At 36.3% G+C, this 18,532-nt stretch overlaps 1 protein-coding gene across 1 annotated transcript in view; it reads right to left on the bottom strand.

Annotated features, from left to right (window-relative positions):
* Positions 1-18,532, bottom strand: part of ADAMTS6 (ADAM metallopeptidase with thrombospondin type 1 motif 6) — a 275,958-nt gene that overhangs the window by 116,501 nt on the left and 140,925 nt on the right. The window contains exon 10 of the mRNA XM_052659189.1: positions 16,429-16,570. Coding sequence (XP_052515149.1) covers positions 16,429-16,570 — 142 coding nt within the window. The remainder of the gene's footprint in view (positions 1-16,428; positions 16,571-18,532) is intronic.

The following is an 18,532-nucleotide window of genomic DNA, read 5'->3' as shown; positions in this document are numbered from 1 at the left end:
AATTAAATGAATACTGAAACATTTTTACTCTTGGAGAAATTGTATAACAATCATAGTAGGTGGGTTAATTTCCCTAAATAAAATATATAAGGTGATAGAGTATAGAACACGACTGGGTGACTGAACAATGAACAACACAGTACAGTAAGTGAGAGGCACTGATGACTTTTTTTTTGATTACCCACCAGCTTAGCTCTAGAAGAACACAGTTCTCTTTCACATACACATTATTCTTCATAGGATAAGTTAAGATTTTTTTAAGATTAGTTTCACAACCTCTATGAACTAATAAATAATTGCCTATTTCTTACAGCAATCAATTTCCTTCAGTAAACCTATAATTCATTTGAGAAGGTTCTCTAGGAGAAACTTGGGTCTTAATGTTTGCCCTTGAAATTAAAGAAGGAGAGAGAAGTCCTCAACAATCTTCATTAAGGGAACTTTCTGTTATATTACATTGAAAATTAGAAATGATATTTCTAACCTCATAGGATCAACTTTTAACCAGTTAGGAGAATTGCATGGTAAAACAAATAACAGGTTATTTCCCATTCATTCAAGAATATTTGTTGAACATCCACTATTCACCAGGTAATATAGTTAGTGTTATGAAAAAATAATACTATCACTTAGAATTCATGAGAAACAGGAGAAGGTAGGATATAATTTAGACATGTAACCCAGCTGCCATGAATTGGTAATGCTCTGTAATAAAGTCTTTAATATTCTGGAAAGAAATTAGAAGAATGCTATCAATATGGTTAGATTTTTCACTAATTTTTAATTTAATGAACTGTCCTTATTTATTAAATTTTACTATTTTTACTTTCTAAGTTTCAAAAAAGACTGTAAAATTTCTCAGTGCAAGGTATGTATGCCTATGCAATCTTTATAAAAACGTTTCTACTTGGCAAATGTGAGAGTTAGCACCCCTATGTTGGTGTGTTAACTTTTGGAGAAAATTTTTCTTAGCATCCAAAAATTTAAGTTTGTGACCCCCCGTCATTAACCAAATGTGTGTTTAGACATAGCTATGTGTTTACCAATGCCTTTAATAACCAATGTTTCTTATAGCCCACCACTATCTTCTGAATTCAACTTCTTTCTTCCAGCATACATTCTTTAGCAGTTAAAATAGCAAGTTGAAAGTGGTGAAATAGGAGATGGCAACAGTGAATGTCAACATTCTAAGAATTAGCAAACTAAGATAAACTGGGGTGAATTTAACTCAGATGACCATTATATCTACTACTGTGGGCAGGAATCCCTTAGAAGTGGAGTAGCCATCATTTAGACAAAAGAGTCCGAAATGCAGTACTTGGATGCAATCTCAAAAATGACACAATGATCTCTGTTCATTTCCAAGTTTGCAAACCATTCAATAGCACGGTAATCCAAGTCTATGCCCCGACCAGTAATGCTGAAGAAGCTGAAGTTGAACGGTTTAATGAAGACCTACAAGACCTTCTAGAAATAACAGCCAAAAAAGATGTCCTTTTCATTACAGGGGACTGGAATGTAAAAGTAGGAAGTCAAGAAACACCTGGAATAACAGGCAAATTTGGCCTTGGAGTACAGAATGAAGCAGGGCAAAGGCTAATAGAGTTCTGTGAAGAGGACACACTGATCATAGCAAACACCCTCTTCCAACAACACAAGAGAAGACTGCACATGGACATCACCTGATGGTCAACAATGAAATCAGATTGATTATATTCTTTGCAGCCAAATATGGAGAAGCTCTATACAGTCAGCAAAAACAAGACCGGGAGCTGACTGTGGCTCAGATCATGAACTCCTTATTGCCAAATTCAGACTGAAATTGAAGAAAGTAGGGAAAACCACTAGACCATTCAGGTATGACCTAAATCAAATACCTTATGATTATGCAGTGGAAGTGAGAAATAGATTTAAGGGACTGGATCTGATAGAGTGCCTGATGAACTATGGACGGAGGTTTGGGACATTGTACAGGAGACAGGGATCAAGACCATCCCCAAGAAAAATAAATGCAAGAAAGCAAAATGGCTGTCTGAGGAGGCCTTATAAATAGCTGTGAAAAGAAGAGAAGGGAAAAGCAAAGGAGAAAAGGAAAGATATACCCATTTGAATGCAGAGTTCCAAAGAATAGCAAGGAGAGATAAGAAAGCCTTCATCAGCAATCAGTGCAGAGAAATAGAGGAAAACAATAGAATGGGAAAGACTAGAGATCTCTTAAAGAAAATTAGAGATTCCAAGGGAACATTTCATGCAAAGATGGGCTCAATAAAGGACAGAAATGGAATGGACCTAACAGAAGCAGAAGATATTAAGAAGAGGTAGCAAGAATACACAGAAGAACTGTACAAAAAACATCTTCACGATCAGATAATCACAATGGTGTGATCACTCACCTAGAGCCAGACATCCTGGAATGTGAAGTCAAGTGGGCCTTAGGAAGCACCACTACGAACAAAGCTAGTGGAGGTGATGGAATTCCAGTTGAGCTATCTCAAATTCTAAAAGACGATGCTTTGCAAGTGCTGCACTCAATATGCCAACAAATTTGGAAAACTCAGCAGTGGCCACAGGACTGGAAAAGGTCAGTTTTCATGCCAATCCCAAAGAAAGGCAATGCCAAAGAATGCTCAAACTACTGCACAGTTGCACTCATCTCACATGCTAGTAAAGTAATGCTCAAAATTCTCCAAGCCAGGCTTCAGCAATACGTGAACTTCCAGATGTTTAAGCTGGTTTTAGAAAAGGCAGCGGAACCAGAAATCAAATTGCCAACATCCTCTGGATCACTGAAAAAGCAAGAGAATCACAGAAAAACATCTATTTCTGCTTTATTGACTATGCCAAAGCCTTTGACTGTGTGGATCACAATAAACTATGGAAACTTCTTCAAGAAATGGGACTACCAGACCACTTGACCTGCCTCTTAAGAAACCTGTATGCAGGTCAGGAAGCAACAGTTAGAACTAGACATGGAACAGCAGACTGATTCCAACTAGGGAAAGGAGTATGTCAAGGCTGTATACTGTCACCCTGCTTATTTAACTTATATGCAGAGTACATCATGAGAAATGCTGGGCTGGAAGAAGCACAAGCTGGAATTAAGATTGCCGGGAGAAATATCAATAATCTTATATATGCAGATGACCAGACCCTTATGGCAGAAAGTGAGGAAGAACTAAGGAACCTCTTGATGAAAGTGAAAGAGGAGAGTGAAAAAGTTGGCTTAAAGCTCAACATTCAGAAAACGAAGATCATGGCATCCAGTCCCATCACTTCATGGCAAAGAGATGGGGAAACAGTAGCTGACTTTATTTTTTGGGGTTCCATAATCACTGCAGATGGTGACTGCAGCCATAAAATTAAAAGATGCCTACTCCTTGGAAGGAAAGTTAAGATCAACCTAGATAGCATATTCAAAAGCAGAGATATCTCTTCGTCAAGAAAGGTCTGTCTACTCAAGGCTATGGTTTTGCCAGTGGCCATGTATGGATGTGAGAGTTGGACTATAAAGAAAGCTGAGCGCTGAAGAATTGATGCTTTTGAACTGTGGTGTTGGAGAAGACTCTTGAGAGTCCCTTGGACTGCAAGGAGATCCAACCGGTCCATCCTAAAGGAGATCAGTCCTGGGTGTTCATTTGAAGGACTGATGCTGAGGCTGAAACTCCAATACTTTGCCACCTGATGTGAAGAGCTGACTCATTGGAAAAGACCCTGATGCTGGGAAAGACTGAGGGCAGGAGAAGGCAATGACAGAAGATGAGATGGTTGGATGGCATCACTGACTCAATGGACATGGGTTTGGGTGGACTCTGAGAGTTGGTGATGGACAGGGAGGCCTGGCGTGCTGTAGTTCATGGGGTCACAAAGAGTCAGACATGACTAAGTGACTGAACTGAATCTGAAAATGGCAAGGGACTCATTCTTATTTGTCTAAAAATATCTTTGTTTTAGTTTCATTTCAAAAATAATATTTTAGTCAAATATAGAGTCCTAGGCACTGTTTATCTTACTTCTGCATTTGAAGATATTAAGTTCATTGACACCTGGATTTTATAGAGGCTGATGAAAAATCACTTGTCAGTCTAATTGCTGCTTCTCTGTGATAAAGTCTTTCTAGTTGCTTTCAAGAGTTCTCTTTGTCTCTGCTTTAGAGCAGTCTCACCACCTTAACTATGTGTTCTTTTTATTTATCTATGCTTTGAGGATTTATATCTTTCTTTGTTTTGGAAAAATTACTAGTTTAGTCATTAAATCTTTTAATATACTTCTTCTCCATTCTTTCTTCTAGAACTTCCTATTTAACTTACATTGGACCTTCTCATTCTAACTAATTTCTCTTAATGTCTTTCCATATTTTCCACATCGGTTGATCTTTTGTAGGCTTAAAGTCTGTTGATTGTGATACTTCCTTTTTAGAGATGTAGGTCTTTACCTCCGACAGAAATCAGTGTCATAAAAATTACTAAGTGGATTCTGGATACAGTTTCTATCAATGTTTTAAAAATAAAACAAATGAATGCATCTTCACAGATTCTTCACTTGCCCTAATGACTTCATCATCTTAGTTTTGGAAATCAAGCTACTAAGTTATCTCGTAAATGTCCAGTAAAGAGGCCATTCTATAGGAATTTCAAATGTTTCTAAGAATCTAATGTTACTGCTACAGATTTTTCTCTTTGTAAGAAAACTTCCCTGATAGCTTCATACCATTAATGCACTTAGAAACAATCTAAGTGAAGAAACAAGGTTTATGCATTATACTGGCATCATCACACAATATATCAATTTTACCTGTGCCTCTCCTCATTAGAGAAGTACATACTGAAGCTAAAACAATATTTAATTTTATTTTGTTAGTTTTGTGTGCGTGCATGTTAAGTCACTTCAGTCGTGTCTGATTCTTTACAACCCTATGAATCACAGCCAGCCAGGCGACTCTGTCCATGGGATTCTCCAGGCAATTATACTGGAGTGGGTTCTCGTGTCCTCCTCCAGGGGATCTTCCTGACCAGTGATCAAATCACATCTCGAATTGCATCTACTGCACTGGCAGGCAGGTTGTTTAACCCTAGCGCAACCTGAGAAGCCCTTTGTTAGTTTTACTTCTCTACTATTTTATGTTTCTGTACCTGGAGTGATTGTTTACTCTAAAACATGTTTTTGAAACATGACTTTAAAAAAAAGTTACATACAGGATTGGAGATAAAATACGCATGCTGACTTTGAAGTCAGTTCAACTAATGGATAAAAGGTAGAAGGTACACAGGAAATTTGCTGATTTCCAATACAGGGGATACAGATTTGATCCTTGGTGGAGAAGCTAAGATCCCACATGCCTCACAGACCCCAAAAACAGAACATAAACAACAGAAGCAATACTGTTACAAATTTCATAAAGACTTTAAAAATGGTTCACATTAAAAAAAAAAAAACTTAAAAAAAGAGTAGATTCTAAAAGTTCTCATCACAAGGGAACAAATTTTTCTTTTCATTTTATCTATATGAGATGATTGCTGTTTTAGCCGCTAAGTCGTGTCTAATCCTTTTGTGACCACATGTACTAGAGCCTGCCAGGCTCCTCTGTCCATGGGATTTCCCAGGCAAGAATACTGGAATGGGTTGTCATTTCATTCTCCAGGGGATTTTCCAAACCAGGGGTCAAACCCATGTCTCCTGCATTGGCTGGAGGATTCTTTACCAGTGAGCCATCTGGGATGCCCATATGAGATGATGCATGCATGCATACTCAAGTCACTCAGTCACATTCAAATCTTTGCAACCCTGTGGACTGTAGCCCACTGGGCTCCTCTGTCCATGGGATTCTCCAGGCAAGAATACTGGAGTGGCTTGCCATGCCCTCCTCCAGGGTATCTTCTCGATGCAGGAATCGAACCTATATCTCCTCAATCTCCTGCATTGCAGATTCTTTAATGCTGAGTCATTGGGGATGCTCATATGAGATGATAGATGCTAGCTAAAACATACTATAGTAATTATTTCACAACATATGTAAATCAAATCATCATGCTGTACACCGTAAACTTATACAGTGATCTATGCCAATTATGTTTCAGTAAAACTGGGAAAAAAGTTTTTTTAAAAAACCTGGAGACTATGCAGATCTGTTTAATGTACAGAAAAATCTTCCAAAAGTCAGACCTGAACAATCATAATTTCCTAATCATTGGTGATACTGCAGCATACACTAAATGACTTCTTAGCAGCAATGTTGTAGGCATGAAAAAAGAAAGAAACTAATACTTTTTCACGGTATACTGGCAACTACTGTGCTAGGCATCTTCATATCTGTATCTTATTTCATCATGACAATCTATTAGAAAGTGTGAGAAACAAGCTCAGAAAGACTTAGCAAATGCTTCAATCCTACCTAAACCTAGATTTCAATCAGTTGCCTAATATCAGTGCCTAAAATATCTCCACACAATTAAGCTACTCTTCAGTTTCTTTTAAGTGTATCAAAACTGAATAAAGTGACTGGTCAATTAAGGCTGATTAGTAAAGGTTTACTTACAACAACATCATACAAAACCCCACTCAATATTCATAATGTCCTTTATGGACATAATCATAATCCTACACTTTACCTGTATTTTAAAGGAGGATACCTCAACTAAATATTAATTAGCCTCCAATTAAAATAAATTTATATTAAAAATATTATTATGTACGAATTCATAATATATTCATTCAATATATGAGCTTGAGGGCTTCCCTGGTGGCTCAGATGATAAAGAATCTGCCTGCAATGTGGGAGATCTGGGTTCGACTCCTGGGTTGGGAAGAACCCCCTGGAGAAGGGAAGGGCAACCCACTCCAGTATTGTTGCCTGGAGAATCCCATGGACCAGGGCTTGGTAGGCTACAGTCCATAGACAGGGTCGCACAGAGTTGGACACAGCTGAGTGACTAACCCTTTCACTTTCAAAGTATGAGTTTAGGCATCAACTTATACATTCTTATTATTGGAACTTCTGAATGTAACATAATCATGTACATAGAATGTACATCTCTAATGTAATTAAAGATACTGTTAACATACTCTTCAAAACTTATCTAAAATTTTAATATCAACTCCAAGATTTCTATTCCATTTGATTTTTCAAATGAAGGAAGTTTGCAAATACTAATAACAATAAAAATATTAGCAAGTATAAATCATAATTAAAAATACATAGAGACAGTAGAGTTTTAAAGTAATCATCTAATGAAAAATAATTTAGCTGATATCAAGAAAATAACTTTGTAAAGGACTGAACTTGTGCTCCTTTGATCAGAATAGAATAATTGGTTATTTTATAGTCAAAGACATTAGGATTATCTTTCTTAGTGTTTCCATCCTTTTCAAGTAACTATAGCTGTTAAATGATGCTAAAAAAAGGGGGGAGGGAGAAAGGCCCTTTGATTTACCTGAGAAAATTAAAACTAGCAGCTGACATGGGGGAAAGTGAAAGTTAAGTCACTCAGTCATGCCCAGATCTTTGAGACCCAAGAATACTGAGGTAGGTTGCCATTTCCTTCTCCAATAGGGAAAAGGGATATTGTAAAAACACAATACCATTTCATAATTATTATGTCATTAAGAAATTAAAACAGTATAAGAAGAGAAAATGACCTTTTTACTGCTAGATGGTTTTTGTTTTTAATTTTTTAAACAACTCTAAAGATCAATTGGCTTCTCTGGTGGCTCAGAGGTTAAAGCGTCTACCTGCAATGCGGGAGACCTGGGTCCGATCCCTGGTCGGGAAGATTCCCTTGGAGAAGGAAATGGCAACCCACTCCAGTATTCTTGCCTGGAGAATCCCATGGATGGAAAGATCAATTAAGAGACATACACAAATTTTCTGCCCTTGTGAAATCCTAACCCTATGACATCTTGGGTCCCTGGTTCTGGATATGAAACATTCTCTTTGTCCTCATTATCCTATTGGTAACATTTCTCAACAGCTGTTTGCAATAAAGGATCCTAATGGCCAAGGGGGAGAGCAGAGCACTAAAGAGGTCAAGAAAGAGCATCGGTGATTAGAAAGGTTACTTATCATTGTATCACCCAAAGGAAAATTGAAAACCAACATGTGGTGACCCGGTGTCCTGGCTCCAGGTGTTTAGTAGCCATTTGAAGAAAGAGAATAAGGTACCCTTATTTCAGCTTTAAATAGATTAATCCTGTTATGTGTGTAATTTAAGTGCAAGAGATCCTAAAAAGGTTAAAAAAAACCCATATATATATATAGTTATATGTGTATTATATATATACATCAAATACACACACATACATATAAACAAAAAACTAGCCTAGAAATTCAGATTAAATAACTATCAATCTAAAGGGATTAAAAATTGTTAAATGGTTTAAAAAATACTTCTAAGAAGCAAGTGAAAGTGTTAGTTGCTCAGTCGTGTATGACTCTTTGAGACCCCAGGGACTATAGCCTGCCACAGTCCCCTGTCCATGGGATTTTCCAGGCAAGAATACTGCAGTGGGTTGCCATTTCCTTTTCCAGGGGATCTTCTCAACCCAGGGATCAAACCTGGGTCTCCTGCATCTCAGGCAGATTCTTTAGAAAGCCCAGAGTAAGAACCAGCAAACCCAGAGTAGAAACTACTGATCTCCAAGAATACAAATGATTATAAACCTATGATTTTGGGCTTGAAATTTGAGTAAAAATAAAAATTAAATCAACTTCTTATCAAGTATATGCCTGATAAATACATATATTTGTACTCCAAAAGAATATTGAGGTGTTAAAACAATTCCATGTCTTTTATTCCCTAAGCCCATATCAAACCATATTGTAGAATATTTATGTCACCTTAAAATCCTCAAGGAAAGTGATTCTACAATTTCCCTCAGTACAAAATTCCAGTATTTAATAACTTGAAATTCTTCCTACTACCTAATCGACAACCTTCCAGCTGTAAAAATTAAGGCAACTGTGCTTTTTTATGCTCTTGGTGGAGAAGGAGAACAATTTGTTACCAGCAATCAAACTATAATAAATGTTCCAAAGCCTAAAAGTGATTTTGAAGCCAACATTTAGCTTTCTTTTTTACAGGCTACTCAAACTCAATTTCTTTAAACTTCCCTTATATGTACTTCTAAGTATTTCACTATTATCCTCTCAAGTTATCTGAATCTCTTAAAAAAATTATGGAGGTAGTCAAAGGTACCCCAAAAAAACTAATAAAGTATTTTTAGTGAAATGATTCTCAATGAGAAAGCAAAAATGGCTTGAACCTTAGCTAACTCATAGTGATAAAATAATAAACAAAAGAGAGTAACATGAAAACATTAAAAAGTGAGTCTAAGAGACAAAATAGGTCAGTCTTAAGTACACTCATGGGGATAATACCTTGATTAAATAACTCAAATATCTTATCTCTAGCAGGTTACCCTTGCTGCAAAGAGCTATATTTCAGGCAGACACAGCTTGATGGAAGGCTTCTTAAAGACATTAATTACTACAATACTGTAAAGTAACTAGCCTCCAATTAAAATAAATAATTAAAAATATAAAGACATTAATTAACATGTTGACAAAAATAATTTATACTGTCCTATATTAAATTATATTTATTTCCTAAGATAACGTGCCTTCGAAATTTCATGATCCTCTGCACATCAATAAGTTCTCCTGGTCTCATTCATTAAAAAAATCTTTTGTTTTCTATTGCTCTTAAGACAAAAACCTAGAATTCTTAACAAATCCTGTAAGTCTGATTTGGATCCTACTCTTTTCTTGCCTCATGTACATGATGGCTGCTTTGAGAGTGTCAGTTGCACTGGCCTTCTCTCAGCTCTTCAAATACACAGCTTCAGGGTCTTCACAAGAGTCTTCTCTCCTCTCTTTACCAGAAAATTCTTCTCACTCATTTATTCACCAAATATTTTCCAAGCTCCTATTATAGGGCAGACATTGTGCTATTCACTTTATAAACAGCCAAGAACAAACAGGCAGGCAGAAGCAAAATGAACAAAATATACAGTATGTTAGAAAGTATCAGCAACAAATAATAAGGAAGAAAAAAAAGTCAGGAAAAATTACATGAAGTGTGTTTGTGTATGTATATGTGTGTGTGCAGTTTCAGATAAGGTTGTTAGGGCAGGCCTTACTTAGAAGATCACATTTAACTAGCTAACAGGTAATCAAATAAGTAAAATGACTGTGGACTGTGGTAAGTGCTATGAAGGAAATAAAAAGCATAATTTCCTTTATGCTTTAACTGGGAGCATAAATGTAAGTAACTGGGAAAAGACTGCATATAGATGGATCAGACTGAAGGCCTGTCTGTAGAGAAACTGCATGTGAGCTGAGACTGAAGGATGAAATTTAGTCAAAATGTGACCCTTAGAGTATGTTAACATACTCCCCGAAGTACAGATGGCTCAGATTCTCCTAAAGCACTACAAGCATATCAGTTATATAGGATGGTAACATGGCTGACATAGATATTCATAGAGGAAAGGGACGTATGTATTGAATGTCTACCATGTGAAAGGTAAATGAAAAGTATGCTTGTCATACTCTAGGTTTTTGAAGTCTTCAAGAACAAGTTGGCTGATGTTCACTGTAAAAAGTGGCTGAGTAAAATCTCTTGGTGGACAATGAACATTTAGGTTGCTTCCATGTCTGAGCTATTTTGAATAATGTTGCAATAAATATGAGAGTACATACCTTCTTAAAGATCCTGATTTCAGTTCCTCTGGATATATACCCAGGAGTAGGATTCCTAGATCATATGGCAGTTTTATTTTTAAGTTTTTGAGAAAGCCCCATACTGTTTTCCACAGTGGCTGCATAAATTTACATTATCACCAACTGTGTATAAGAATTCTCTTTTTTTCACATTTTTGTGAACACTAATTATCATTTTTTTAATAATAACCATCCTAACAGGTGTAAGGTGATATCTCACTGCTGCTTCGATTTGCATTTTCCTCATGATTAGTGAGGATTAGCACCTTTTCATATAATTATTCATTTGTATGTCTTTTTTTGAGAAATGTCTATTTAGTTCCTTTGTTGATTTTTAAATTGGATTATTCGCTTTTTTTGCTAAAACTATAAGAGTTCCTTATATACTGTGGACATTATCCCTTCAACAGATATATAGTTTACAAATAATTTCTGTAAATTCCATAAACTGGTTTTTCATTTTGTTGACTGATTTGCTGTGTGGAGCCTTTTATTTTGATGTAGTCCCACTCGTCTATAGTTACTTTTGTTGCCTGTACTTTTCATATCAAGAAACCACTGCCAAGAACAGATCAAGAAGCTTTTCTCCTATATGTTCTTCTAGGAATTTTATAGTTTCCAGTCTTATATTTCAGTCTTTAATCCACTTTGAGTTAATTTTTGTAATATGGTGTAAGCTGAGGGTGCAGTTTTATCCTTCTGAATGTGGTTGTCCAGTTTTTCCAGAGCGTTTTATTGAAGAGACTATCCTTTCTCTTGACTCAGCTCCACCCATCAACAAAAAATTGGATTAAAAATTTACTAAGCATGGCCCCACCCATCAGAACAAGACCCAGTTTCTCCCTCAGTCAGTCTCTCCTATCAGGAAGCTTTCATAAACCTCTTATCCTTCTCGATCAGAGGGCAGATAGACTGAAAACCACAATCACAGAAAACTAACAAATCTAATCACATGGACCACATTGTTGTCTAACTCAATGAAACTATGAGCCATGTCATGTAGGGTCATGGTGGAGAGTTCTGACAAAATGTGGTCCACTGGAGAAGGGAATGGCAAACCACTTCAGTATTCTTGCCTTGAAATCCCATGAACAGTGTGAAAAGACAAAAGATAGGACACTGAAAGATTAACTCTCCAGGCTGGTAAGTGCCCAATATGGTACTGGAGATCAGTGGAGAAATAACTCCAGAAAGAATGAAGAGACGGGGCCAAAGCAAAAACAACACCCAGTTGTGGATGTGACTGCTGATGGAAGCAAGGCCCGATGCTGTAAAGAGCAATATTGCTTAGGAACCTGGACTGTTAGGTCCATGAATCAAGGCAAACTGGAAGTAATCAAATAAGAGATGGTAAGAGTAAACGTCGACATTTTAGGAATCAGCGAACTAAAATGGACTGGAATGGGTGAACTTAACTCAGATGACTGTTCTATCTACTACTGTGGACAGGAATCCCTTAGAAGGAATAGAGTAGCCATCATGGTCAACAAAACAGTCCAAAATGCAGTACTTGGATGCAATCTCAAAAATGACACAATGATCTCTGTTCATTTCCAAGGCAAACCATTCAATATCATGGTAATCCAAGTCTATGCCCCGACCAGTAACACTGAAGAAGCTGAAATTGAATGGTTTTACAAAGACCTACAAGACATTCTAGAACTAACACCCAAAAAATATGTCATTTTCATTATAGGGGACTGCAATGCAAAAGTAGGAAGGAAGTCAAGAAACACCTGGAATAACAGGCAAATTTGGCCTTGGAGTACAGAATGAAGCAGGGCAAAGGCTATAGAGTTTCGCCAAGAGAACGCACTGGTCATAGCAAATACCTCTTCCAACAACACAAGAGAAGACTCTACACATGGAAATCACCAGATGGTCAACAATGAAATCAGATTGATTATATTCTTTGCAGCCAAATATGGAGAAGCTCTATACAGTCAGCAAAAACAAGACCGGGAGCTGACTGTGGCTCAGATCATGAACTCATTATTGCCAAATTCAGACTGAAATTGAAGAAAGTAGGGAAAACCACTAGACCATTCAGGTATGACCTAAATCAAATACCTTATGATTATGCAGTGGAAGTGAGAAATAGATTTAAGGGACTAGATCTGATAGAGTGCCTGATGAACTATGGACGGAGGTTTGGGACATTGTACAGGAGACAGGGATCAAGACCATCCCCAAGAAAAATAAATGCAAGAAAGCAAAATGGCTGTCTGAGGAGGCCTTATAAATAGCTGTGAAAAGAAGAGAAGGGAAAAGCAAAGGAGAAAAGGAAAGATATACCCATTTGAATGCAGAGTTCCAAAGAATAGCAAGGAGAGATAAGAAAGCCTTCATCAGCGATCAGTGCAAAGAAATAGAGGAAAACAATAGAATGGGAAAGACAAGAGATCTCTTAAAGAAAATTAGAGATTCCAAGGGAACATTTCATGCAAAGATGGGCTTAATAAAGGACAGAAATGGTATGGATCTAACAGAAGCAGATGATATTAAGAAGAGGTGGCAAGAATACACAGAAGAACTGTACAAAAAACATCTTCATGACTCAGATAATCACAATGGTGTGATCACTCACCTAGAGTGAGACATCCTGGAATGTGAAGTCAAGTGGGCCTTAGGAAGCACCACTACGAACAAAGCTAGTGGAGACAATGGAATTCCAGTTGAGCTATTTCAACTTTTAAAAGACAGGAGCTGCATCTGTTGATGATGCTGCATCTGTGACAATATATAAGGCACCCTGCTGATTTAACTTATATGCAGAGTATATTATGAGAAACGCTGGGCTGGATGAAGCACAAGTTGGAATCAAGATTGCCAGGAGAAATATCAATAACCTCAGATATGCAGATGACACCACCCTTATGGCAGAAAGCGAAGAAGAACTAAAGAGCCTCTTGATGAACGTGAAAGAGGAGAGTGAAAAAGTTGGCTTAAAACTCAACATTCAGAAAACTAAGATCATGGCATCTCATCCCATTACTTCATGGCAAATAAATGGGGAAATAGTGGAAGACTTTATTTTGGGGGGCTCCATAATGATTGCAGATGGTGACTGCAGCCATGAAATTAAAAGCTTACTCCTTGGAAGAAAAGTTATGACCAACCTAGACAGTATATTAAAAAGCAGAGACATTACTTTGCCAACAAAGGTCCGTCTAGTCAAACTATGGTTTTTCCAGTAGTTATGTATGGATTGACAGTTGGACCATAAAGAAGTTGAGCACCGAAGAATTCATGCTTTTGAACTGTGCTGTTGGAGAAGACTCTTAAGAGTCCCTTGGACTGAAAGGAGATCCAATTACTCCATCCTAAAGGAAATCAGTCCTGAATATTCATTGGAAGGACTGATGTTGAAGCTGAAGCTCCAATACTTTGGCCACCTGATGCAAAGAACTGACTCATTTGGAAAGATCCTGATGCTGGGAAAGATTGAAGGAAGGAGGAGAAGGGGATGACAGAGGATGAGGTGGTTGTATGGCATCACCAACTCAATGGACATGAGTTTGAGTAACCTCCGTGAGTTGGTGATGGACAGGGAAGTCTGGCATGCTGCAGTCCATGGGGTCACAAAGAGTCAGACAAACTGAGTGATTGAACTGAAATGATCCTTTCTCCACTGTGTACTCTTGGCACCTTGATTGAAAATCAAGTGATCCTATATGCATGGGTTTATTTCTGCATATCTATTCTGCCCCACTGGTAAATTGCCAAAAGTATTCAAAATGTATATTAATCAACTTATTTAGAAAGAATTCAGACAAGATTTTTCACAACTACAGATGTAATTACTGATAATCCCTACAATGACTGCATGAATACAAAAATGGAAGAGATGGAAACCTCACCACCGCTACAGTTCTGGGTCAGTCTGTAGATCTTTGTTTAAAATCTTCCCTGACATCATTATAGACCTGCTAGTTGAAAGATTTCTTGATGAAACATTTCTTGATGCTTCAACACCAAAAGTATCTCCTCACAAAAAGGATAGAGTGCCTTCTTTGAACCTCCAGTGTTTGTGTTTGGCGTTTATCTCAGGATGCTATACTCAGATAGCCATCTAAATTAGGGCTGGTTTGTTTTTCCCTTTGAAGGAAAGTTATGACCAACCTAGACAGCATATTGAAAAGCAGAGACATTACTTTGCCAACAAAGGTCTGTCTAGTCAAGGCTATGGTTTTTCCAGTGGTCATGTATGGATGTCAGAGTTGGACTGTGAAGAAGGCTGAGCACCGAAGTATTGACACTTTTGAACTGTGGTGTTGGAGAAGACTCTTGAGAGTCCCTTGGGCTGCAAGGAGATCCAGCCAGTCCATTCTAAAGGAGATCAGTTCTGGGTGTTCTTTGGAAGGAATGATGCTAAAGCTGAAACTCCAGTACTTTGGCCACCTCATGCGAAGAGTTGACTCATTGGAAAAGACTCTGATGCTGGGAGGGATCGGGGGCAGAAGGAGAAGGGGACGACAGAGAATGAGATGGGTGGATGGCATCACCGACTCGATGGACGTGAGTTTGAGTAAACTCCGGGAGTTGGTGATGGACAGGGAGGCCTGGAGTGCTGCAATTCATGAGGTCACAGAGTCGGACACGACTGAGCGACTGAACTGAACTGAAGCTACAAGTATATACAAAGATTGTGATTTTAAAAAGTTTTTCTGAGGGAAAAAGCAACCAAGGGAAAAAAGTAACTGAAACCATACAGCAACAAGAATAGAAGTAAAGATTCTTTATAGAGAGACAAAGTTTTACTTAAGGCTCTAGATCTTTAGATAGTTGCACACAGTCTTTAAATCTAGTGCACAAAATGTGCTGCCAAAGCCTCCTAGGAATAATAATATACTTGTCACTCAAAGGTTGTTTAAAAAATCACTTTCCTTTGTACTGCACCCAACAAGAATAACTGGTACAGTACAATGTGTGTATCATTTAGTCTTAACTACCTTTTATTGTTATTATTTTTTAAGGGATTTTAAACACACTGTTTACAAAAAATTGGAACTGAGGCCTTAAACTTACTTTCAAAAATTTCTGACATACAATTCATCATTTAAAAATCCTATTCTTTCATTCAACATGTTTACATTGTGTATGTACTATGAACATCTCCCCTGTTAGACACTGAAATCTTTCTCTATGAAAATTTTAAAACAATTATTTTTTAACATCCTCTGAGGTAGATTCTGAAACTTTTTTAGACAGACAAGAAGAGTAAACCATGATGCCTCCATTATTTTCCCATAGCAATTTTCCTTGTTTCTCTATTTAGCCTAATGTCATTTGTGTCCCCACTCAGTTACTGTGTTAGAATGTGGGCAACTTGCAATGACTCAATACTAAAAGTATAAGTTAAAAACTCTGAGCCAAAGTGAAAGTGTCAGAAATGGGGGAGGTTTCAAAATCATAACATTTTAAAGACAAAAGTTGGCATTATAAACTCAGGACTTAAAAAAGAAATACACTGGAAAATATTTAAATTCTATTTGCATCCCTCTCAAGACATTTGAATTTATTTAGTTAAAGGACTATTCAAACATTTAGAATAAATATTATACAAATGATTTCAGTAAAGGAGCAATGTCAAAGGCCATACTTGTGTTAATACTGATACCAGAGAAATTACATTCATCAAAATTCCTTCTTAACAATTGTGTCATGAAAAAAAAACATATATATGACTAAACAGAAGGATTAAGACTTCTTACCCCATATTTACATTGGCGAGATGTTGCTCCATACTGGAAACGGCATTGTTCATCGGCATCATACACCTGACCTGGGGCCACAGCTGGATAAAGAAAGTCACGCTTGGGAGGCTCATTATCAAGGCAAGTACCACGGCCTGAACTGTTCAACATAAAGGATCAAAGGAGATTAGGTACACTGTGGACTATTTCAATCTCAGTCATGAAACCATGTATTGAGTTCTTTATTTTAATAATTGATGCATGAAAAACAATCTATTCTACTAATATATAATCATGGCAAAATAGAATAACTTTACTAAAACTTGAATAAGAGCTCCAACAGTTTTTTCCAGAACTAAGACACAATAAAAACATCTTACAAAATAATTTAAAAATGTCAGGTTGGCCTTTAAACACTGATTTAAACTAATTTCTGGAGGAATCAAAACAATTTCATACTGCTCTAAGTTTCTTGTTTGTTTTCAGTGAAAACATAACCATATCTGGTAGTGGAATCAAAAACAAAATATGGGAAAAAAATTGGTTGTGATCTTTAAAGACCTAATCTATATATTTCCACCTTGCGTAGAACAAATAGATGGTGTGGTAAAACATGTCCAAAGGTTCTTGAAATATTTCAGTAACAAATGGGCTGAATGACAGATGAGGCCAAGATCCAAAGTTCTCTTCTCAAGTATATTAAAAGTGTTTAGTCTCTCAAAAATTTCATATTTCATCTAGGATCATCAGAATTGGAAAAGAGAATGTTCTCCTCTCTATAATTTCTGCTTTTCAAAGTATGCTTCATTCAAACATAATATTTAATTCAGTGGAACAAATAACATAAAGATTGCCAAAAGTCAGACAGAATATCTTGAGTTTAAGGAGCTTTATACTTTGCTAAATATAATTGTTCTTTTTATTTAGTCAGTGTGCATAAAATAGGACAGATGCTTTTTTACTTTCATTTCACATGTGAGTAAGTTAGAATTTTTAAAGAATTCCTATGCCAACATTTAAAAATTTTTTCCAACATTCCTGTCAATTGTGCCAGCACTTGTGTTTTTTTTTCCAAATCTTTTCCATCCACTTTGCCAAAGGAAAATAATTTTACAAGTAGAAGTTCCTCAACTATTATTTAGGACAGTACAAATTTTCATTTATAGGTAAGCAAGAAAAAAACATACGTAATAATAAACTTCATATTCACTTCAAATTTTATCATTCTTATAATGTGAAAGTAAATGTTATATACTAATACATATTTGCATAGAAGCAAATAAATACCTTTCAAAAACTGAACCATGCTATTCGTAAGGTGATAGATTCAAAGACCCCTTTTTCTTTCATTTATGCCTCTTGATTAATTTTTTAATTTTTTTTGCTTTTTTGATTGATTTTAAACAATAATGATATTTAGATGGAATAATAAATGTAGTGCTGAATAGATGGATGTTATTATTGGCTATTATAATCATTTCATTTGTCACTGCTCTAGGTGTCTAACTAATAGAGAAATTTTTTCACCCAGTTATCCATATTTCATGACAGAATCCTTTTTATTTTCTGTTCACAATGCTTTTAGAAATTGACATATACTAAGAAAGACCATTTCCAGATGAATTTTTTTTTCCAGATGAATTTTAAAAATAGCAAGTTCTTTTTATTATATAAAATAGCTTCACATGGGTATGCAAATTTTAGCCAAATAAAATTCTACTAGTAAATTCAAAGTTTATATTAAGGTTAGTGATAAAGAGGTCAATGTGAAAGTATAACAAAAGAAGAATTTATGAGGTAATTCCATTAGTAGTTTTATTTCCTAATTTTTTTCCTAAAATATAAATTTCATCTCTATCTACAACCAAACTATAAAAGTCTCTCTGAAAGGAGCTAGATATGTAATAAAAATAAAATATCAAGCTAAGTTCTATATAAATTAATGGAAAAATTTTAAACACTGACATACTTAAGTATAGGATCCTACGGATATTAAATATTTGCCAATAGCATAACAAAGAAAGTATAAGATATATTCACTTAAGTGGCACCAGCTCAAAATCCATTAAAAAATAGTATACATAATTATTTTTAGCACCTAAAAACTTAAGAGAAAGAAGTA

Source organism: Budorcas taxicolor, chromosome 20, assembly GCF_023091745.1.
Source record: "Budorcas taxicolor isolate Tak-1 chromosome 20, Takin1.1, whole genome shotgun sequence".
NCBI lineage: Eukaryota > Metazoa > Chordata > Mammalia > Artiodactyla > Bovidae > Budorcas > Budorcas taxicolor.
Note: the sequence above shows the minus strand (reverse complement) of the source record. Positions and strands in the feature narration are given on the sequence as shown.